Consider the following 22,876-nt stretch of genomic DNA (forward strand, 5'->3'; position numbering starts at 1 on the left):
ACATACAGACTATACACGATCATCACTACACACATACAGACTATACACATGAACGAATCACTCACACATACGGACTATACATGAACCACTCACACACACCAACTATACATGAATCACACAAACACACAGACTATTAAAAATTACATTAATCACTCACACACTCCAACTATACATGAATCACTCACACATACAGACTATACATGAATCACTCACACATACGGACTATACATGAATCACTCACACACACGGACTATACATGAATCACTCACACACACGGACTATACATGAATCACACACACATACGGACTATACATGAATCACTCACACACACCAACTATACATGAATCACTCACACATACAGACTATACATGAATCACTCACACATACGGACTATACATGAATCACTCACACATACGGACTATACATGAATCACACACACACACGGACTATACATGAATAATTCACACACACGGACTATACATCAGGGGTGGAAAGAACGTAAAATTGCTAGTGTACTCCGGTACAGTGGCACATGTAAAATCACTTGCCCTGATAATTTTTCCACTATACCGACTGTTTTCTTGTTGATTTTTTAAATAAACAACATAATTAACATTGGAAAGTCAACTGGACACCGGTACAGTGTGATATACAAATTTGCTTGCCCGACAGAAAAAACAACTGGATGCCGAAGTGGGGCAATGGGTTATTTCCATCCCTGTTACATGAATCTCAAACACACACCGCCTATACATGAATCACTCACTCATAACTTGATATGTCTCTCTCACTGACACAGCCAGATCCTCTTTCCACTCAATAAAGCAGCTGAATATTACCTTTGGCAACAGCACCGAGGACTGAAGCTCCTGACTGTGTGCTGTAACCTCTAGATATCACCAGCGCGGAGTTGTCTGCCAAGTTGAGTTGATCGTACACAAACAATGCAAAGGTCTTCTGTCCATCAGTGGCCAGGACTACTTGGAAAGTCACATTCTGAAATGAAGGTCAATCTTGACTGGTTCCCGTGGAACTCAAAACGATGTTGGTTAGACAGACACCAGTGTGTAATTATACATTCTTGAGAAATTACTTTCAGACCGTGAATACACAATGCCATTTAGAAAGGGGTCAATTGCAAGAAATTGGACATACTCTAACCTTTGTTTAGCATTAGCATGAAGAAAGATCTGATTTTACAGATACTTATTCCAAGATAATTTAAATTTCTTTGAAATGGTTTGAACAAAACGTTGAATCGTATAAAAAACACTGGAACACAAACACGTTTTAATTGCAAAGAGAGGGATTGTGTATGCACTGGTGATGTGCTTCCTTCAGAACCACTTTAAAGATTGTTATGATGATGCTGTGAGAAATTGTTGCGGCTAGCTTAAGCAACACATGCAAAATAAAATGATAATAAAACTGTTGATGGCAAAAAGCATGGTGTGGAGGTGCAGATGGAAACAGATAGCATGGTTTTAGATGGAAAGGCATATGTGTAAGAGAGAAAAACTTTCTATAAATCAGCATTGCTATTTGAAGGCATATGCAGGTCTCCTTCTCCAGGGGGGACTTTATAGATGTTGACATATGGTAATCAATGACTGTTGTGACCTTACCTCAAATCCCTTGTATTGATCAGCCGGGTAGGGAATAACATCCATCCAAGTAGCCACCAAGGCATATTCTACTGAGATATTCTCAGTTAAGTTTTTATTCAACACTTGATGTATTCTGTTCAATGTGTTGTTGTCATCTTGCTGATTCTTCATATATTCAGTGACATACAGGGCAGCTCCTTCTGCAGGAATGTCCCAGTGTGACCAATATGGCGCCACCACACCTGAAGGCCAGTCGCTGGCGTTAAGAGCAGGGTTTTTTAAAGTCCTGTATTGATCAAGGAGGATATAGCCGTCTCGACTCACCTGAAATAAAGTGAACGAGTTCTTACATTTATTAACATATAATCTAAATCTTTAACAAGTTGATATATTCTACAAATCTGACATAAAGCCAATGAGTTTGAGCTCCTTATTTCTAATACATAATCTAAACCTCTAACAAGTTGATATATTCTTCCAACACTCCCAAAATATGCGTCAGAGGGATTGTATGTTAACAATATCCAAACCTGCACGACAATTTGGGATATAAAACTAGCTTCCAAGGGTGAAGTCACTGGGTAGGTGTGACCTGATCTCTCCTTGATAGCTAACTTGCTTTGCCATGAGGTAAAAATGTAATTTCAATAGTCCCTATTTCCATAGTTTGGTATTTTCATATACTCCTATATACTCATATATGTACAGAACCGTAACATAAATTCGTGGATAACCTTGATTCGTGGATTGCGGAAATTATTATGTTTGGTCATAAATTAAGTCTCGACTGACGTCACAAAGCGGTACTTTTGCTGTACATACAATGCCACGCCTCGCTGACAAAAAAGTTCTGAATCTCTGCATTACACGCAAGTACACTAAATGTAATTGTCCAGCAATGAGATAAATAGCCCCAGATCACTAATACCACCATTGCCAAATTTTATGTTTACAAAATGTCAAGTAAAAAAGATACCGTTAGCTCCAACCTTCTCACTTCTCGTTGTCTGCTTTCCTTGGTGTCAATACTTACTGCAGTGGGATGTCGTACACAGTGGTATAAAGTAACCGACTACGTAATCCACGAAACAAGGTGACGTCACATTTTGTGGGCACATGAATGGGTGATGATTGCAAATGGCTGCCGTAAACAAACGTTTCATTCACGAGTGGAATATTAGGCATTTTCAATTTGCTGAATCAATGAATATAATAATCAGTGCGTATACAAAATGAAATCATGCATTAAAAAAATGAATTCCGCCACACTTCCCTTATATCCACGAATCAAGGTTACGCGAGTGTATATAACGTACTCAGGTGGTAACAGAATATCTCCATCTATAGACAAGTATGATGAAGAGTTGAAACTATTTGAAAGTGTCCTCCATCCTGTTCATAACAATTAATCAAATATGAAATTAATGATCACTGAGAAACAATAATGATGAACGTGATTATATTCTTGCTTTGACATGTCTGTTAGCAGACCTCAGATTATTTGACATGTCATATTCACACAAATCAGTATTTTGAAAACAGATATATTTTCAAGCAATGTCTTACATAGATAGCAAAATAGGTCTTCCCAAAGTATGGCAGTCCTCCTGGAGCAAAGTAGGGTCCATAGATCTCGCGATCACCACTCACACCGTTACTGTTATCAAACAACAAGGTTTCTGCAACAAAGGATGAGTGAGTGAGTTTAATTTTACTCTGCTTTTAGCAGAATTCCAGCAATCCCACAGCGGGGGACACAAGAAATAGGCTTCACACATTATACCCATGGGGGAATCGAACCCAGGCCTTCGGCCTGACAAGTGAAGTGAACGCTTTAAACACTAGGCTACCCCGCCACCCTGCAACAGAGGATGAATCTACTTTGTGAAAACAAGGTCTGATTGTCATAGTTACCACACTCTGTCCGGTGGTGTAGAATTCCACAGATTCCAGCCGATGTGACTGATCATCTGACCATCATGCTAGGTGGCGAGTATGTTGTTTAAAAACATTACTTGTTTTTGTTGTTTTTTTGAGACAAGGTCAGGACTATGAAAAAAGTGAAGAAAATTGGCCACTTCTACTAGGTAGAACTTTAAGGTTCCAAAAATATAGAATTAAATCAGTTTATCATAATCCTAAAGGTTAAAAATAATTATAACAGTTGAGTTAAATACTTACATCACAAACAAAGAGGTACATTCGCAACAATGTGCTAGGTCAGCCCATCATAGCGTCCTATCACCGTCTCCCGGGGCAACTGACTAACTCAATGTCGGTTTGTTTTTGTTAAATACCATACTCAGCAATATTCACAGTTTATAAATAATTAAGTCTGGACAACCAGTGACTGAAACTGTGAGCATCATTCAGTGCAACTGGGGACTGCCTCCGTGGTGTAGTGGTTAGAGCGTCCGCCCGGAGAGCAGAAGGTCGCAGGTTCGATCCCGACGGCGTCATACCAAAAGACGTTAAAATATGGTACTTGTTGGTCCCTACCTGGCGCTCGGCATTAATGGGTACAACAAGGACTGGTCGGCCTGGAGTCAGTATAATGTGTCTGAATAGGGTATTCATGCTTCACTGCGGCATGGTATCTCAGTGAGCTAGCACTATAAAACCAGCTTCAGTCTGGGCTAGTACAAGCAGCCACACATACACATACACACGCATGCACGTCGTCATATGAGCGAAATATTCTCAAGCACGACTTTAAACCCAATTTCACCTCACCTCACCTCACCTCACCTCACCTCACCTCACCTCAGTGCAACTGGGATACAATGGCATGCAGCAACCAAGTCACTGGGCCCGTGTTGTCAGTCACACTAGTCATGATAGCATCATGTGGGTAACGAGTCATTCCATAGTTCATTGAAAGTAATGCCAAAGTACTTACTTTTCTACCTGATATGAGAGATTATGAACAGTCAAAATCCTCTACGCACAAATGATACTTTCATAGAATGTTCTCAAAAGTTCCAAGTCATTTCAATATTAAAATATTAAAACCCTTCCCTTGTTGAATGGAGTACTCAACATATCCAGTTAAACATGTGACATTCAAATAATAATAATAATAATGGCTATAAATAAAGTTACTGGGTTGTCCAAGTTGAATTATTTCAATATTAAAATATTAAACCCCTTCCCTTGTAAGAACAGAGTACCTAACATATCAAGTTAAACTTGTGACATTCAAATAATAATAATAATAATGGCTATAAATAAAGTTACTGGGTTGTCCAAGTTGAATTATTTCAATATTAAAATATTAAACCCCTTCCCTTGTAAGAACAGAGTACCTAACATATCAAGTTAAACTTGTAACATTCAAATAATAATAATAATAATGGCTATAAATAAAGTTACTGGGTTGTCCAAGTTGAATTATTTCAACATTAAAATATTAAACCCCTTCCCTTGTAAGAACAGAGTACCTAACATATCAAGTTAAACATGTGACATTCAAATAATAATAAAAATGGCTATTGATAAAGTGCCTGTATCCACGCCTTTGTGCATGCTCAAGACATTAACACATTATTACCCTTGACAACCCAAGCTGCCTGCGAGGCACTACAAGGTTAACAGTCACTTGACATCCCAACGGGTACCCATTCACTGATGGGTGAGCAGAGGCAATTTTTGAACAAACTCATTTGTCTAAGGTGAGATCATGTCTATCACGTGTGCTTTATTGTGGGGCATGACTAAAGTCCTAGAAACTCTAAGGAGTCAAGCTGCCAAACACTGTCACCCCTCCAAGGACTTTCCGTGACCAACGCTACTTAACTTCAACTGATTTGTGACCTGGTCTCTATGCACAGGACCACACAGCAACTTTCTCACTGCAAGGAGACAAGTCTTACCAATACAGCCTTTCCCTCTCAGCTCGTATCCGGGTTTGCATGAACATGCGTATGAGCCGTTGTTGTTCTTGCAGATCTCGCTGGTGCTATTACACTTTTTCTCCTTATCCGTACATTCGTCGATGTCTGTTAGTGGGGCACCCCAGGTGGAAAGAGAAATAACAACATTTACAGTAGTATCTAGACTCATGAACAGCACTATATAGTGAGGTAAAATTTATACAAACCTGTAGAGGTTATGAATTCTTTGAAGAAAGTCCTCCTTGGGGTACTTATAAGCATTAAAATGTCCATTTTGAAACCTACGACAGTTGTAACTATATTTCAATAAAAAATATTTACAAAACGAAAAAACACGTTCTGCGTTATGAGACCACCCCTACAGGGCCCCAGCCGTCTCCCTACCGGCAAGAGCAGGTAACTTTAGCCGACAACCTCGCACCTCACTTTTCATGCTGAGCGGATCAGACAGAATGAGGGGAGGCGGGTGCCCGATACCCAAGGAGGACTTTCTTCAAAGAATTCATAACCTCTACAGGTTTGTATAATTCTTTTCAGAAGAAGTCCTCCTTGGGGTACTTATAAGCATAAAACAGACTCCCAAAGATCAGAAAACTGGGAGTGGCATTCTGTCTGACACACTGGTCGAGCGCAGTAGCGTTAGTACAGCCGTATGAAAATAGAAATCACACTTACCCAGTCATGTGTCCGCCAATGTCAATCAAAGTGACTAAAGGCGAGGACCCTGGGAGGTCAAAGCTTAGTGCCCATTGGTCAATCGGTACACACCCCAAGATAAAACTCCGCCTCCCATCCTGATTGGTGGAAGTGAGTAAAAACTAGGGACTTCGCCAAAACAAACTACTGTCCATAGCACACAGCCTAAAGCGGGGAAAATGGAAAATATAAGCCAAAGGCACCGATACCAAAGAGCGGAAATAAAAACTGCCACCACATACCTTCACCAGTGCAAAATAGGGAGAATAGACCCAACACCAGTATAAAACACTGAGTAAATCAGCGACAAGGCTCACTTTCGGCCTGGTGTTACTCTGTCCACTGTGGAGAATCGTTTGGCCAAACCGAACTTGCAGCTCGCGCGAATATTTGTCCAGCTGATAATGGCGAATGAGCGTACTTTCGGTCCTAATAGCGCAGAGCAGATCTCCTCAATGGGCAGAGCAGCAGCATGCGCTTTAGGCGTGGCAACTGCTCGAACCGAATGAGCCTTTAAACCCTCTGGGGAGTCATACCCTTGTGTATGTAACCCATACAAATGCGCCGACACGATCCACCTCGATATGGTCTGTGTGGTAACTGGGTGACCTACTTTACGCCCCGTAACAGCAGAATAACTGCTTCTCTTCACGGATTGACATTGTTCTCTTGACATACGTCTTAAGTGTCTTCACATTACATCCAACACATGTACTGGCGGCTACGCTACCAGACGAAGCAGGAAGCGTAAAGGCAGGCAAATCAATAGGGCGGTGACATGAAGCGCTTTATCGATTTTTAGGCGGTAGGAATCAGGTAAAGCGAATACTTACCCTATCCTTGTGAAAAACGGTAAGCTCCGGGTCTGAGGACATAGCATGAATGTCTCCCACCCGTCTACCTGAAGTAATGGCCACCAAAAATGCCGCTTTCCAACTTAACAGTTGAAGCGACAATCCCGACATATCGTAGAAGAAAGGACTAGATAGCCAATCTAAAGCGATGGACAGATCCATGGCGGACTTGTCCGTTGGACGACGGGCGCACTCTGTCCACACCTGCTAAGCGCTGAACCAGAGGGTGTTGTCCTAAAAGGGCACCCTCGGTAGGAATGTGGAAAGCTGAAATAGCTGTGGAGTAGCCTCGGATAGTAGGCGAGGCTAGGCGACTTCCAACCGAGACTGTAAAAACTCCAAAAGCCGACTACAGTCGAAGAAAAGGGATCAAGTATCCCTCTGTTTCCACACCAGCGGCGCATAACAGGCCCATCTATCCTCATACTGTAAGTTAGTGAATCCCTCAGCGAAGCCAGAATTGTGTCTGCAACTGGTGCAGGAATTCCACTCGCCGCGAGGCGACTCCTGACAGTGGCCAAAGCCACCCACTGGATCCATGGATCCGGGTGTGGCTGGCCTTCCTTGAATAGGAGGTCCGGTCGCATCGGTAATAGCACAGGAGGCTGTACTAGCGATCTGAGTATTACCGGGAACCAGCATTGAGGCGACCACAGAGGTGCAAGAAGCACAAGTAGTCGCTGGTTGGGTGGCTAGCTGCGATAGGACTCTGGGAATCAGGGGTATCGGTGGGAAAGCCCACAGCACCCTGTCCGTCCAATCTAGCTGGAAGGCGTCGGGCGATGGCTCCCGGATCCGGGATCCTGGAGCAAAACACCGAGTCTGGTTCGTCACCCCAGAGGCAAACAGATCCACCTGGAGCGACCCGAACAACTGGGAGATAGCCCCGAATATCTCCCGGTCGGTAACCACTTCGTGAGGGGCCAGGATACGGCGTGAGAGTGCATCTGCACGCACGCGTTGTCCCTCCCGGGAGATACACAGGTAATACCCGTGTGTTGAACCCGGTCGCACCACAGCAGAAACTGCCACGCCTCCTGGAGGGTGGCGGAGACACCGATACCGCCCTGCTTCAGGATATAGGACATCGCCGTTTGATTGTCCATTTCTAGGCGAACCACACGGTTCGAACCTGCTCCATGAAGCGTTGAACACCAGTCGGACCGCTCTCAATTCTAACACGTTGATGTGTAAAGGTCGCCTCGTTCACGGACCAAAGTCCGGAAGCTGTGAGTCCCCTAGGACACCCCCACCCTGTGAAGGGAGGTGTCCGTCTGAATTGTGGCGTAGGCACGGGGTCTCCAGTGGGATACCCTGACTAGATTCGGTGTCGGTCCACCACCTCAGGTGGGAGAAGCCACTCTGGAGTTAGGAGAATTGTCACCGTAACTCCCCGAGTGTGACCACAGCTGTGCTAACGCTTGCTGAACTGGCGCATCCTCAGGCAGCGACGCCAAACTTCGTCCACCGTCGCCGCCATGTTGCCTAGCAACTGAAGCCATGTGAGTGCCCTGGGGGACTGAAGGAATTGTAAAACAACCCTTTGGACTTTGGAAATGCGGTCTTGAGACAGAGAAACTAAGCCCTGCTGTGTCTCGAATCTCGGCCCCAAGAAAACCAGATCCTGGGATGGAACCAGCTCGGATTTCTTAAGGTTGATGACCCAACCCAACCTGGTGAGAATATCCATCACCGTCTGTGTGGATTCCCGACTCAAGTGAGTGGAAAGCGCCCTGAGCAGCCAGTCGTCCAGGTACAGGTAACAAAAGTTGCCCTGTGCCCTGGCGACTTGAGCTGGCACTAGCATGAGTTTTGTGAACACCCTTGGCCGTGGAGATGATGCGAAGGAGCACCACGAAACTGATATCACCTCCCGTCGAAGGAAAACCGGAGGTATTTCCTGAACTCGGGGTGCATTGGTACATGAAGGTACGCGTCCTTGAGGTCGATTGACGTAAGCCAAACCCCTGCCTCCACAGATGAGATCACCAACCGCAGTGTCTCCATCTTGAAGGACGGTACCTCTAGCAAACTGTTCAGACCCTTTAAATTGAGAATGGGTCTGAACCCTCCGTCCTTCTTGGTAACCAGGAAATAGTAAACCCCTAGATTTTCCTGGCCCGTCGGAACCACCTCGATGGCTGCCTTGTCCAGCAACGCCTGGACCTCAGCACGGAGAACATCGGCCTTTTCCGGGGAGTTCGGCACTGGCGTGCAACGAATCCCGGAGAAAGGAGGAGGGCCTCGCTTCCACTGTGGCATATGACCATCCCTGAGTGTGGACAAGACCCAGGGATTTGATGTGACTTTCTCCCATTCCCGAAGGAAGAGAGGTAGCCGGCCGCCGACAGGGACTTCGGGTAAGAGGCAGTGAATCCCGGCAGTCGGCAGTGTAACAACCGCTTGTGCCGGGACCAACAAGGGCTCCGGAGGAATGCTTACTGGGAAGCCGGGGCCGACTTCCCCTTCCTCTGAAAATGCTGCTGAGAGGAGGCAGCCTTGCCCCTACCTCTACCCCTACCCTTGCCTCTACGTGCCTGAAGTGGAGCCGTCCACTTGGGCGCTTCCTTTCCTGAAGAGGAAGGGTAAGCTGAGGCAAGGACGGAAGGCCGGGCGCGAGCAGTGAGGGGTTGCTCGAGTAAGGGCTTTGAGTCCTTAAACTGGCTAACCGCCTCCGCGGCCTCCCTGACCACTGTCAATGCCCCCGGGAACAGGGTTGAGCCCATCCTGAACGGCAGAGACAACAGCGCCTGCTGTGTAGCCGGTGAATATCTGGCCACAGACAGCCACAACCGACGGAGGCCCATAACCGCAGACATCATCTGGCTAGCGCACGACCGAATGGCGTCGGCGTGCGTGCCAGATGTGAAATGCACCACCTGAGCTGCCTCGCTTAACGTGGACAACGGCTGGCGTCGTCGCCCTCGCCTCCTGGTCCACCAGCTTCCTCTGCAGGGCCGCAGAGGTATGCTGAGTGGACGGAAACCTAAGTTGTTGAACGGCGTTACGGTATTGTTCTTCAAAGGAGCGATATACCGATTTCAACACCTGGTTGTTGGAAGTAAACGGAGGCGAACGCCAACCCTGACGAGCCGACGCGTGGCTATGGCCAGATGACCCCCCCAGGGCGACTGAGGCATAAATGCACTCATCTACCACCGGGGGGTCATAAAGAGCCCCCTCTCCCAACAGTTAGCGCCGGTTCAGCTCCGGGAGATCGAGGCGTGACCTGCCACCTGAGAGGAGAGGGTTAATAACCTCACTGATCAGTGAAGGTAAAATACGCAAGTGGGCCTCGGCGACCCGACACGGAGCAAACGCCTCCCCCGGGAGACGAAACTCCGCGGGTTCGGGGTCGTCTGACGGCACGACCACCTGCGGCAAAATGGAAGCAATGCGTTCCCTTACTTGCCGCAGGGACGGACCAAGCGCGAAGGAACCTTCCCCCGGCGTCTCATGCCCCCCGTCCTCATCCATGGCTTCCTCCTCCCGCTCCCCCGGCAGCGAACTCTCGGTATCCAGAGTCGCCTCCGAGAGCACGGAAGTCGGTTCCACAGACAAAGATAGGGGAGCCATAAGAGCTAAGGCGCCTGGCCTGACCGACCCTAGGCTCGAGGATGAGCCAGGTTGCCGAGGACCCAGGGAAGAGCCTGCCGAAACAGGATTCCCCGAAGTAACGTAAGGCCCCGAGTCGACCGGTAGCACCGGCGCTCGGGAAATCCCCGCTTGTGAGCTGGTGGCCAACGGTACGTGACCCGTATCCACAGCGCTGCTTACGCGCTGCGCTGAACCGAGCCGGCTCAGGCCAGCCACAGGCGCGCCAGCAGAGGGTCACCAGAGCCAAGGCTCAAGGCAACGACCCCTCGGGGGTAGAACCCGATCCCGGACCGTAGCCCAGGCAGGAACCCCAGACAGGCGACCTCGGGCGCCGCTAACTCCCCGAGCGGAAGCCGATCTCCTCCACGGAGACCGGACATCGCCAGCGTCGTGATCAGCGAAGCGAACCGAAGTCATCTGTTGCTGCAATATGGAATTTAAATTATTAATACAGAGGGTGCAGAATCTGAATGAGTGGAAGTGGAGGGATAGGGGAAGAAGGTTTATCCGCCGTCTTGGCCCGCTTACCCCCATCCCGCTAGTAGAAGAAGAACTCTTCTTACTTTTAGCCACTTTAGATGGTGGGTCCTGAGCCCATAAGTCCCCCCCCCCGCCTGCAGCAGATTTGTATAAAACAAAAAATCGGCGGATCGGCGCTTAGTCGTCTTGGGTGAGAAAATCTGGCAACTCTCACACGATTGATCATCATGATGCTCAACAGCCAAACAACGTAGGCACACATCGTGCGTATCCTGTGGTGGCAACATGGCCGCACATGCAACGCACGGGTGAAACTGTAACAAACAGAACCATTTTTAATGGAACTGATGTACAGTCTAAAATACACACATATATGCAACACAAGTAAAATATAATACGCACGGGCGATACACCCTATGTGAAAAGCTAAGGCAGTTTTACCCTTAACATGTATCATGAACAAGGGGCGAAAATGCAAGCTACCTGCGTAACATATACAGCGTAAAAAATATGAAAAAACTTACCCAACTCACCTTACATTGCTGGAAGTGAAAACGTTAGGCAAGCCTACAATAGTAATACAAGAAATTACCCTACCACCCTAGCGATGTAACTTAAAAAAGTTACCACCGTAGGACAGAAGGAAGCCAAACCGACCGCCATCTTGCCTGCCACATGGCTGGAAAATGGAGCCTGTCCGACTAAGTTACAACAATCATGAATGAAAAAATCAACCTACAATTCCATCTAGAGCCCGTGCGAGAGGAAAGAGGAACCATACATACATTAGTTGATTCTTTAACACTCATTTTCATCAATGAACGACACGCATGTCTCTCATCTAAGACGACAGCATGAAAAGTGAGGTGCGAGGTTGTCGGCTAGAGTTACCTGCTCTTGCCGGTAGGGGGCCCTGCGGGGGCCCTGTAGGGGTGGTCTCATAACGCAGAACGTGTTTTTTCGTTTTGTAAATATTTTTTATTGAAATATAGTTACAACTGTCGTAGGTTTCAAAATGGACATTTTAATGCTTATAAGTACCCCAAGGAGGACTTCTTCTGAAAAAGAATTTACACCACATCAGCAATACAGTGATAGGCAGTACTATATAGACTAATGAACAGTACTATAAAGACAACAGATGTATTTGTCATAAAATACTTTCAAACTGCATTCAAATGTATGCATGATATTCATTATCCCCAAAGAACTACAACCCAGATAGCATTCGGACGTTGGCCCAACATTGGCAATGTTGGCAAAACCATTGCCAACGTTGGGCCAACGTCTGAATGCTATCTGGGAAGTGCATGTGCCATGCACTGATTCTCTAAAACAGCATCTAAGTATGAGCAATGTTTATCATGATTTGTTGTCATAGTGAACAAAAGCAAGGTGATCGTCTAACTAGGGGCAGTTAGAAAGAAAATGTTTCTTAAAGACAGTAACAGAATACAACCATAATAAAGCTGAACAGCATACACCTCACAGCTTTTTTGCAATGTCCTTGTGTGTACATATGTAGTTGACGATGATGTTCTGGTAGTACTTACCTTCAGAGCAGTTCTGTCCCTCCAGCCCTTACTGCAGTAACATGTGAAGTTTCCTTTGGTATTCTGGCAGTAGCCATTCATGCAGGGAAATGCTTTGCACTCATCTACATCTGTGGGCACATCAGTGCATCAGTATGAAAATATCTTTTGGGAAATGTCATTGCTTCTAATTCATGGCAGAAACAGACCACTATGACTAAGATCATGTGCAGAATTGAAAGTTGGGCTCGTTTCATATTTCTTAGATTTCTCAGGAAAACAATCTAAATGGAGAAATCCCATCAAATATTAAACCTAAGACATAATTATATCCACAATTTCAATTTCTGGGTAACCGGGGAAGGTGGATTAGCCCAGTGGTTAAAGCACTCGCTCGTCACCAAAGACCCAGGTTCGATTCCCCACATGGGTACAATGTGTGAATCCCATTTCTGGTGTCCCTGCCATGATATTGCTGGAATATTGTTGAAAGCGGCGTAAATCCATACTCAATCATTCACCATACCAACATCCATTGATAGCATCCTATGTGACAATATATAATGTCCATCTGTTGTCCCATATTTGACTGTACAAAATATCATCTACTGCACGATATGAGGCTGCTTCTACCATCCACCTATAGCTAAGTGCTATATATGTTAGTAGTTTGTAGCTTCCAGTTGGTACAAAGCCCTGATAATCAAGGACCTACCTTCTGTACAGTTTATCCCTGTCCACTGATCAGTGCAGTCGCAGGTGTAGTTGCCGATGCCATCAACACAGGTGCCGTCATGGTGGCAGGGATGAGTCAAACAATCATCAATAACTGAAACATCATCAACAACAATTACTATAACAACAGGAGAGAACAGTTAGAAAAAGACAATGACAGAGTGAGTATGTTTTTACGCTGCTTTTAGCAATATTCCAGCAATATCACGGCAGGGGACAAAAAAAAGAAGACAGTGACTGATCACAGTATTCGGACATACTGCTGCTTTAAACAACATGTCGTATGATTGTAATCTTATTATTTGGGCGTTTATCCTGAAGTGGTGCAATTTAGACCCACAACCAGCAGTACCTGGTCTCATCACAGTGAGGAGTGGTGGGGTAGCCTAGTGGTTAAAGCGTTCACTCATCACCCCGAAGACCTTGGTTTGATTCCCCACATGGGTACAATGTGTGAAGCCCATTTCTGATGTCCCCTGCCGTGATATTGCTGGATATGGGTAAAAGTGGCGCAGAACTACATTCTTTCACTCAATTGTGGCATTTGCGATCACTTGCCTATCCTATTATTTGATGTTAGTTACAGCTGAAATGTTCTAATCAAAACCTGAAGACACATCTCAACATCTAACACTGCAACAGTTGGCACACGCAACAAACTACAAGTGGAGGTCTATAGAACTTACTTTCATCACACAACGTCCCCTGATAGTCCACGTTACAAACACAGGTGAAGTTTCCTAGCCCCTCCTGGCAGGTTCCATTGACACAGGGATCTTTATCACACTCCTTCACATCTACAAAAATCAGTGCACTCATGACCATTAACAAATACACGATGAAAGACATTACTACATTAAGTCACAGTGAAACCCTACATCTGTAAACATGAAACCCTATATCTGGACATACTGAAAACCTACGCCAGAAGACTACATCTGAAAACAGTAAAGCCCTATATCTGGAAATAATGAAAACCTATGTCAGAAGACTACATCTGAAAACAGTAAAGCCCTATATCTGGAAATAATGAAAACCTATGTCAGAAGCCTACATCTGAAAACAGTAAAGCCCTATATCTGGAAATAATGAAAACCTATGTCAAAAGACTACATCTGAAAACGGTCAAACCCTATATCTAGAAATACTGAAAACCTATGTTAGAAGCCTACATCTGAAAACAGTAAAACTCTATATCTGGAAATAGTGAAAACCTATGTCAAAAAACCTACATCTGAAAATAGTAAAGCCCTATATCTAGAAACAATGAAAACCTATGTCAGAAGACTACATCTGAAAACAGTAAAGCCCTATATCTGGAAATTATGAAAACCTATGTCAGAAGCCTACATCTGAAAACAAGTAAAGCTCTATATCTGGAAATAATGAAAACCTATGTCAGAAGCCTACATCTGAAAACAGTAAAACTCTATATCTAGAAATAATGAAAACCTATGTCAGAAGCCTACATCTGAAAACAGTAAAGCCCTATATCTAGAAATAATGAAAACCTATGTCAGAAGACTACATCTGAAAACGGTCAAACCCTATATCTAGAAATAATGAAAACCTATGTCAGAAGACTACATCTGAAAACAGTAAAGCCCTTTATCTGGAAATAATGAAAACCTATGTCAGAAGACTACATCTGAAAACAGTCAAACCCTATATCTAGAAATAATGAAACCTATGTCAGAAGCCTACATCTGAAAACAGTAAAACTCTATATCTAGAAATAATGAAAACCTATGTCAGAAGCCTACATCTGAAAACAGTAAAACTCTATATCTAGAAATAATGAAAACCTATGTCAGAAGCCTACATCTGAAAACAGTAAAACTCTATATCTAGAAATAATGAAAACATATGTCAGAAGCCTACATCTGAAAACAGTAAAACTCTATATCTAGAAATATCTGAAAAATAACTCTACATCTGAAACCCTATGTCAGAAGCCTACATCTGAAAACAGTAAAACTCTATATCTGGAAATAGTGAAACCCTACATCTGAAAACAGTAAAACTCTACATCTGAAAATAGTGAAACCCTACATCTGAAAACAGTAAAACTCTACATCTGAAAATAGTGAAACCCTACATCTGAAAAGAGTGATACCATAGATCTGTAAAATGTGAAACCATGCAATCTAAAAAAAGTGAAATCCAACATAAAGCACTCTAGTAATATATGCTAGATCATGAGATTTTAAGCACCTAACAGATTTCCTAGCATGACATATGATGTTTTAGGATTACTGTACCTGTCTGACAGGTTTCCCCTGTCCATCCAGCACTACACGAGCAGGTGAAGTTGTTCGTTCCAACATCAGTGCAGTTGCCATCATTCTTGCATGGTGTATTCTTACAGTCATCAACATCTGAAAACCAATGAAGAGTGAGGTTTAAACACAAAAATATTTTTGGTTAATGTTTGTTTGTTGGTTAACTCAGCATTATATTGCAGCTATATGGCGGCAGTCTGTAACTAATTCAGTAGATGATGGTTCTTGAAACACATTCATCACCACAAGGGGCAGTGGGGTAGCCTAATGGTTAAAGCGTCCCCTCGTCACGATATCCCAGGCCTGCTGCTGAAAGCGGTGTAAAACCATACTGACTGACTCTTCACTACTATCATCTATACAAACTTTCTAATCATCCATGGAGCTTTTGGTACTGGTATGTAAATTCTGTGTTAAGATTTCAGTTCACTGACATTTTGGCAGCATCGTGTGTAATCTCGATGCTTTAAGAGGTTTACTCCTTGAGGTGCCAGATATGGTTTTATGGCACCGAGAGGGTTAAGATGAGACATAAAATACATACCAACATCACAATGCCAACCAATCCATCCAGACTGACAGTTGCAGGTGTAGTTGTCTGCCCCTAGTTCACAGGTGGCGTTGTTTGTGCACATAGCTCCAAAGCAATAGTCAACTTAAAAGAAAACAAAGTATATTTCATATATTACCTTAGTTACCATTAAACATCTCAGACATTCACCACAAGTTGGGAAGTGGATGCACAACCCAAGTCAACAATAGAAATAGAAGAAAACAGTTTGAACCAATTTATAACGGTAACCAATCTGTGTAACATTTTTAATGATCCCACCTTCCCTATTGTAAATGACCAGTCCCTATGCTGTTCACATTAAAAGTTATTTATTTTAAAACATAAAACTTTTTTGGCTCCCTATAGTAGTGATTAATGTTGGTTACCCACCTCATTCGCTGAGTCAGTTTTTAACACACTCATTAAACTTCAACTACTCCATCCCTCACAAGACATACACACACAAGACCAGCTCTAGCAAAATAATACAGATATTGTTGCATTATGCATCTTTGTTAGAGGTGATACATTACATTTATGTAGTTTGAGTTAAAGTTTCAGAATGTGTGGAACACAAATCTATAATGGGTTCATCGAAATCAAAAGCACTTGCTAATATATTGAATTAAACATAGCACTGGTAAACGGATCTATACCAACCCTCTTCACAAGTAGATCCAAGCCATCCTTGTGAACAGGAACATGTGAAGTTGTTAGTTCCTCCGTCAGAACAGGTGCCGTTGTTTTTACATGGTTGGGGCTGGCAGTCGTCCTTATCTAAAACATGTGGCATGGTGATGTTACATTGAGGACTGGCAGGTGACAGTGGTAAATATTGCAGTCTACTGTTATAGGGACTAATTGGACAGCCATCGTCAAATATTTAAAAAGTCCAAAACTATGTAGTGAGACATGTGAGACCTTATTGTCATATATATATGTTACAATAAGGTCTCACCGTCTGAGTACAGTTTTAAATATTTGGACGAGTCCTACTATCTACTATAACACTACTATAGAAACTACATTCTACTTTAGATTCTAAGTACAGGGTTTTTCTTCATATAGTGAGAGGGGCAATGGGGTAGCCTAATGGTTAAGGTGTTGGCTAGTCATGCTGAAGACCCGGGTTTGATTCCCCACATGGGCACAATGTGTGAAGCTCATTTCTGGTGTCCCCAACCCTGAAATTGCTGGAATATTGATAAAAGCAGTGTAAAACTATACTCAGTCAGTCGGTCATATTATAAGTGAGAGGAGTCCTACAAGTCTGTGGTGAACTATGGAAGCTTTCAGTGATGTACTGCAGTTTGCACCAGATAAATAAAACATACCACAGTTGATTTATTTATTGATTAAAGGTTATAATCTGGTAAATCTTACAGGCATAATTTTTACATTGATGATATAAAGTCAGGTATTTGGAATGATAGCTATGAATTTAGGTTGTGCTGTAAAATTTGTCATATACATTACACATGTTTCATCATATGTACTGCAAAATTAGAACCGTGAACTGTCGATAACTAAAATATACATGAATATGAAAACTGCAAGCAACTCCATGTCATTTGATAGGCTAACTAGGCAATTCTTTTATTTATTCATCATTGGTTATTCAGCTACTCAGCAACAGACCCGTGAAGATCCGGGGTAGAATAGGACTTCAGCAACCCTTGCTTGCCTCAAAAGGCGACTATGCTTGTCGTAAGAGGCCACTAATGGGATCGGGTGGTCAGGCTCGCTGATTTGGTTGACATATGTCATCGGTTCCCAATTGCACAGATCGATGCTTATGCTGTTGATAACTGGATTGTCTGGCCCAGACTCGATTATTTACAGACTGCTGCCATATAGCTGGAATATTGCTGAGTGTGGCGTAAAACTAAACTCAGTCACTCACTCATCCTTTTGGAAAATATCAAAGAAAACTAATGAAAACTACATTGTACAGACTTCCTGATTAATAACCCAAATGTGGAATTTATTCTAAAGAGAACTATTTTCATTAAGTTTAAAGTAAAATTTGTGGAGTTCATTTGAGAGGAAGAATGTGATGTTACCTTCATTACAGAGCCAGCCAGTCCAGCCTGAGGTACAGTTGCAGGTGTAGTTGTCAGCTTTGTTGATGCAGACTCCACTGTTGTTGCAGGCCGCAGTGAGACAGTAGTCCTCTGGAAGGAGATAACAGGCATAAAGTAACATGAGAAAGAGATGGAAACGATAGATACAGTATCCTCAAATATCATGGATTAATTGTGGAACAATGTCGACATGTGCTGGGTGATGGGGCCTCTTCATGTTCACAGGTCACAAGAGGTGACTAACGGGATTGGGTGGTCAGCTTGCTGACTTGGTTTACACATGTCATCATATCCAAGTTGTATAGATCGATGCTCATGCTGTTGATCACTGGGTTGTCTGGTTCAGACTTGATTATTGACAGACCGCCGCTGAATATTGCTGAGCGCGGTGTTAAACAACAAACACGTTCACAGGTACTGATAAGTCACTGTTTTGACCTGTTTGAAGAGCCTAAACTAGGAGAATTATTTGTTGTCGGTTACAAGGCATGGCTGAGAAGTTCTGAGCCTAACTGTGATGACGGAGTTGTTGGCTAATTGATTTTTTACTTAAACAACTCCATTGTTCCACACTCTCCTGCCACATGCCCCAGTGCCTGGCTTCTTGCTGTAGGTGTAAAAGTTGGGGAAGAGGTTGAAATCTGATGGTGCCAAATGGGGTGAATACAGAGAATGGTCAATGTGTTCAAAGCCATGGTCATGCATTGCGGCCATGGCAACAGCAGACTTGTGACAGGAGCAATGCCAATCGCCTTTAGTGAGTGTTATGAGTAATTAATACATGGAATTATTAAGGGTGTATTATACATGGCTGATAATATATTTTAGCTATTCAGCTGTTCCTCTATACTGTTATACAGTCAATATCAACTGAACTATTGATTCATATCGAGATCATATTTGAACAATCTTTACATCATGCAAGGCAGGAATTATTTTGACACTGTTTCAATAAACCATGGTATAGAGAGATCAAAGCTCAGCATGTGTCCGATAAGCAAAAAACACATTAAGAATATAGATTTTTAGTTGCATGTGTCTCCAGCAGGTGTACTTGATGTTACAAGCTGAATCAGCTTGTTCAGCACAAAACATCACGACAAGGTCACAAGTTTTTCCGTGAAATGTTTCTGTAATTATAACATCCATCCAGCATTGGACCATCAGACTTTCAATATGGTAACTCAAAGCATCAGTCATGAAGTGACAAACAAGTGATGTCACGTAAAACATGATGCAACTGGAATGATCAGATAGCAAAACAGTGGTGGTGTGTGGTCCTGTGCATAGAGCTCAGGTTATTAATCAGGTGAAGTTTAGCATCCTTGGGTGTGGAGAGTCCTTGGATGGGTGACCGTATTTGGCAGCATGACTTCTGAGAGTTTCTAGGTCTTCAGTCCTGCCCCACAACGAAGCACATGTGATACATGTGGTCTCACCTTAGGCAAATTGCCTCTGTTCACCCAGCAGAAAATGGGTACCCGGTGGGATAAGTCATGTGACCATAACCTTCTAGCGCCTAGCAGGCAGCTTGGGTTATCCGGGGTTATAATGTGTTAGCGCTTTGAGCATGCACAAGTGAGTGGAAACAGGCACTTTATAATTGGCCATTATTATTATTCTATACAAAAAATCAAAATGTGTTATAAAAATCATTTCCGAATAGGGACACAGATGAGCACGATATTCTCATTGTATTATATTTCATAAGAGTACGTGTTTGATGTCTTCTGGCAACATATTACACAATGTTATGAAGCTTTTTACTAATTGCATTGCTATACTTTGCCTGTCATATGTATACTAGGCAGCAAAAGAAACGTCAGTTTGGAATTTTCCTTCACAGAAACGGATAACTGTAAACTCATTTAATGTTTTGATTGTATATTTTTGCATTATGCATCTTTGTTAGAGGTGATACATTACATTTATGTAGTTTGAGTTAAAGTTTCAGAATGTGTGGAACACAAATCCATAACGGGTTCATCGAAATCAAAAGCACTTGCTAATATATTGAATTAAACATAGCACTGGTAAACGGATCTATACCAACCCTCTTCACAAGTAGATCCAAGCCATCCTTGTGAACAGGAACATGTGAAGTTGTTAGTCCCTCCGTCAGAACAGGTGCCGTTGTTTTTACATGGTTGGGGCTGGCAGTCGTCCTTATCTAAAACATGTGGCATGGTGATGTTACATTGAGGACTGGCATGAGACAGTGGTAAATATTGCAGTCTACTATAGATACTGCATTCTACTTTAGATTCTAAGTACAGGGTTTTTCTTCATATAGTGAGGGAGGCGATGGGGTAGCCTAATGGTTAAGGCGTTGGCTCGTCATGCTGAAGACCCGGGTTTGATTCCCCACATGGGCACAATGTGTGAAGCTCATTTCTGGTGTCCCCCACCGTGATATTGCTGGCAGTCTGCACCAGATAAATAAAACATACCACGGTTGATTGATTTATTGATTAAAGGTTATAATCTGGTAAATCTTACAGACATAATTTTTACATTGATGATATAAAGTAAAGTATTTGGAATGATAGCTATGAATTAAGGTTGTGCTGTAAAATTTGTCATATACATAACACATTTTCATCATATGTACTGCAGAATTAGAACCATGAACTGTAGATAACTAAAATATACATGAATAAGAAAACTGCTAGCAACTCCATGTCATTTGATAGGCTAACTAGGCAATTCTTTTATTTATTCATCATTGGTTATTCAGCTACTCAGCTTCTGACCCATGAAGATCCGGGGTAGAATAGGTCTTCAGCAACCCATGCTTGCCTCAAAAGGTGACTAGGTATGCTTGTCGTAAGAGGCGACTAATGGGATCGGGTGGTCAGGCTCGCTGACTTGGTTGACATATGTCATCGGTTCCCAATTGCGCAGATCGATGCTTATGCTGTTGATAACTGGATTGTCTGGTCCAGACTCGATTATTTACAGACTGCCGCCATATAGCTGGAATATTGCTGAGTGCGGCGTAAAACTAAACTCACTCACTCACTCACTCATCCTTTGGGAAAATATCAAAGAAAACTAATGAAAACTACATTGTACAGAATTCCTGATTAATAACCCAAATGTGGAATTTATTCTAAAGAGAACCAATTTCATTAAGTTTAAAGTAAAATTTGTTGGAGTTCATTTGAGAGGAAGAAAGTGATGTTACCTTCATTACAGAGCCAGCCAGTCCAGCCTGAGGTACAGTTGCAGGTGTAGTTGTCAGCTTTGTTGATGCAGACTCCACTGTTGTTGCAGGCTGCAGTGAGACAGTAGTCCTCTGGAAGGAGATAACAGGCATAAAGTAACATGAGAAAGAGATGGAAATGATAGATACAGTATCCTCAAATATCATGGATTAATTGTGGAACAATGTCGACATGTGCTGGGTGATGGGGCCTCTTCATGTTCACAGGTCACATGAGGTGACTAACGGGATTGGGTGGTCAGCTTGCTGACTTGGTTTACACATGTCATCATATCCAAGTTGTATAGATCGATGCTCGTGCTGTTGATCACTGGGTTGTCTGTTTCAGACTTGATTATTGACAGACCGCCGCTGAATATTGCTGAGCGCGGTGTTAAACAACAAACACGTTCACAGGTACTGATAAGTCATGACCCGTTTGAAGACCTAAACTAGGAGAATTATTTGTTGTCTGTTACAAGGCATGGCTGAGAAGTTCTGAGCCTAACTGTGATGGTGGAGTGGTTTGCTAATTGATTTTTTACTTAAACAACTCCATTGTTCCACACTCTCCTGCCACATGCCCCAGTGCCTGGCTTCTTGCTGTAGGTGTAAAAGTTGGGGAAGAGGTTGAAATCTGATGGTGTTAAATGGGGTGAATACAGAGAATGGTCAATGTGTTCAAAGTCATGGTCATGCATTGCGGCCATGGCAACAGCAGACTTGTGACAGGAGCAATGCCAATCGCCTTTAGTGAGTGTTATGAGTAATTAATACATGGAATTATTAAGGGTGTATTATACATGGTTGATAATATATTTTAGCTATTCAGGTGTTCCTCTATACTGTTATACAGTCAATATCAACTGAACTATTGATTCATATTGAGATCATATTTGAACAATCTTTACATCATGCAAGGCAGGAATTATTTTGACACTGTTTCAATAAACCATGGTATAGAGAGATCAAAGCTCAGCATGTTTCCGATAAGCAAAAAAACACATTAAGAATATAGATTTTTAGTTGCATGTGTCTCCAGCAGGTGTACTTGATGTTACAAGCTGAATCAGCTTGTTCAGCACAAAACATCACGACAAGGTCACAAGTTTTTCCATGAAATATGTTTCTGTAATTATAACATCCATACAGCATTGGACCATCAGGCTGTCAATCTGGTAACTCAAAGCATCAGTCATGAAGTGACAAACAAGAATTGTCACGTAAAACATGATGCAACTGGAATGATCAGATAGCAAAACAGCAAAACAGTGGTGGTGTGTGGTCCTGTGCATAGAGCTCAGGTTATTAATCAGGTGAAGTTTAGCATCCTTGGGTGTGGAGAGTCCTTGGATGGG

The 22,876-nt window shown here is 43.1% G+C and overlaps 2 protein-coding genes across 2 annotated transcripts in view; both read right to left on the reverse strand.

Moving 5' to 3' along the window:
- LOC124259590 (mucin-like protein) overlaps positions 1 to 8,857 on the reverse strand; it is a 45,963-nt gene extending 37,106 nt beyond the window's left edge. The window contains exons 1-6 of the mRNA XM_046693747.1: positions 8,470 to 8,857; positions 7,563 to 7,853; positions 5,480 to 5,605; positions 3,174 to 3,286; positions 1,626 to 1,931; positions 840 to 996 (exon numbers count right to left, since the gene is read on the reverse strand). Of these exons, the coding sequence (XP_046549703.1) occupies positions 840 to 996; positions 1,626 to 1,931; positions 3,174 to 3,286; positions 5,480 to 5,605; positions 7,563 to 7,853; positions 8,470 to 8,857 (1,381 nt within the window). The remainder of the gene's footprint in view (positions 1 to 839; positions 997 to 1,625; positions 1,932 to 3,173; positions 3,287 to 5,479; positions 5,606 to 7,562; positions 7,854 to 8,469) is intronic.
- Positions 8,858 to 11,092: 2,235 nt separating this feature from the next.
- Positions 11,093 to 22,219, reverse strand: LOC124259591 (fibropellin-1-like). The gene is made up of 10 exons (XM_046693748.1): positions 22,096 to 22,219; positions 21,501 to 21,611; positions 20,367 to 20,483; positions 18,293 to 18,403; positions 16,890 to 17,006; positions 15,656 to 15,772; positions 14,081 to 14,191; positions 13,375 to 13,488; positions 12,681 to 12,790; positions 11,093 to 11,185 (listed from the first exon to the last, which is right to left on the reverse strand). The coding sequence occupies exons 1-10, from the start codon at positions 22,217 to 22,219 to the stop codon at positions 11,093 to 11,095; spliced, it is 1,125 nt and encodes a 374-aa protein (XP_046549704.1).
- Positions 22,220 to 22,876: the final 657 nt, after the last annotated feature.

Source organism: Haliotis rubra, unplaced genomic scaffold (assembly GCF_003918875.1).
Source record: "Haliotis rubra isolate DU_JTF1 unplaced genomic scaffold, ASM391887v1 Scf73, whole genome shotgun sequence".
NCBI lineage: Eukaryota > Metazoa > Mollusca > Gastropoda > Lepetellida > Haliotidae > Haliotis > Haliotis rubra.

Excerpts from the sequence above, each read along its gene's own strand:
- LOC124259591 (XM_046693748.1), bottom strand. The coding sequence starts at position 22,219 with ATGCATGACCATGACTTTGAACACATTGACCATTCTCTGTATTCACCC. Across the intron at positions 20,484-21,500 it reads TGGCTGGCTCTGTAATGAAG|ATAAGGACGACTGCCAGCCC; the intron begins GTAACATCACTT and ends CACATGTTTTAG. Across the intron at positions 12,791-13,374 it reads AGGGATAAACTGTACAGAAG|ATGTAGATGAGTGCAAAGCA; the intron begins GTAGGTCCTTGA and ends ATGTGCCCACAG.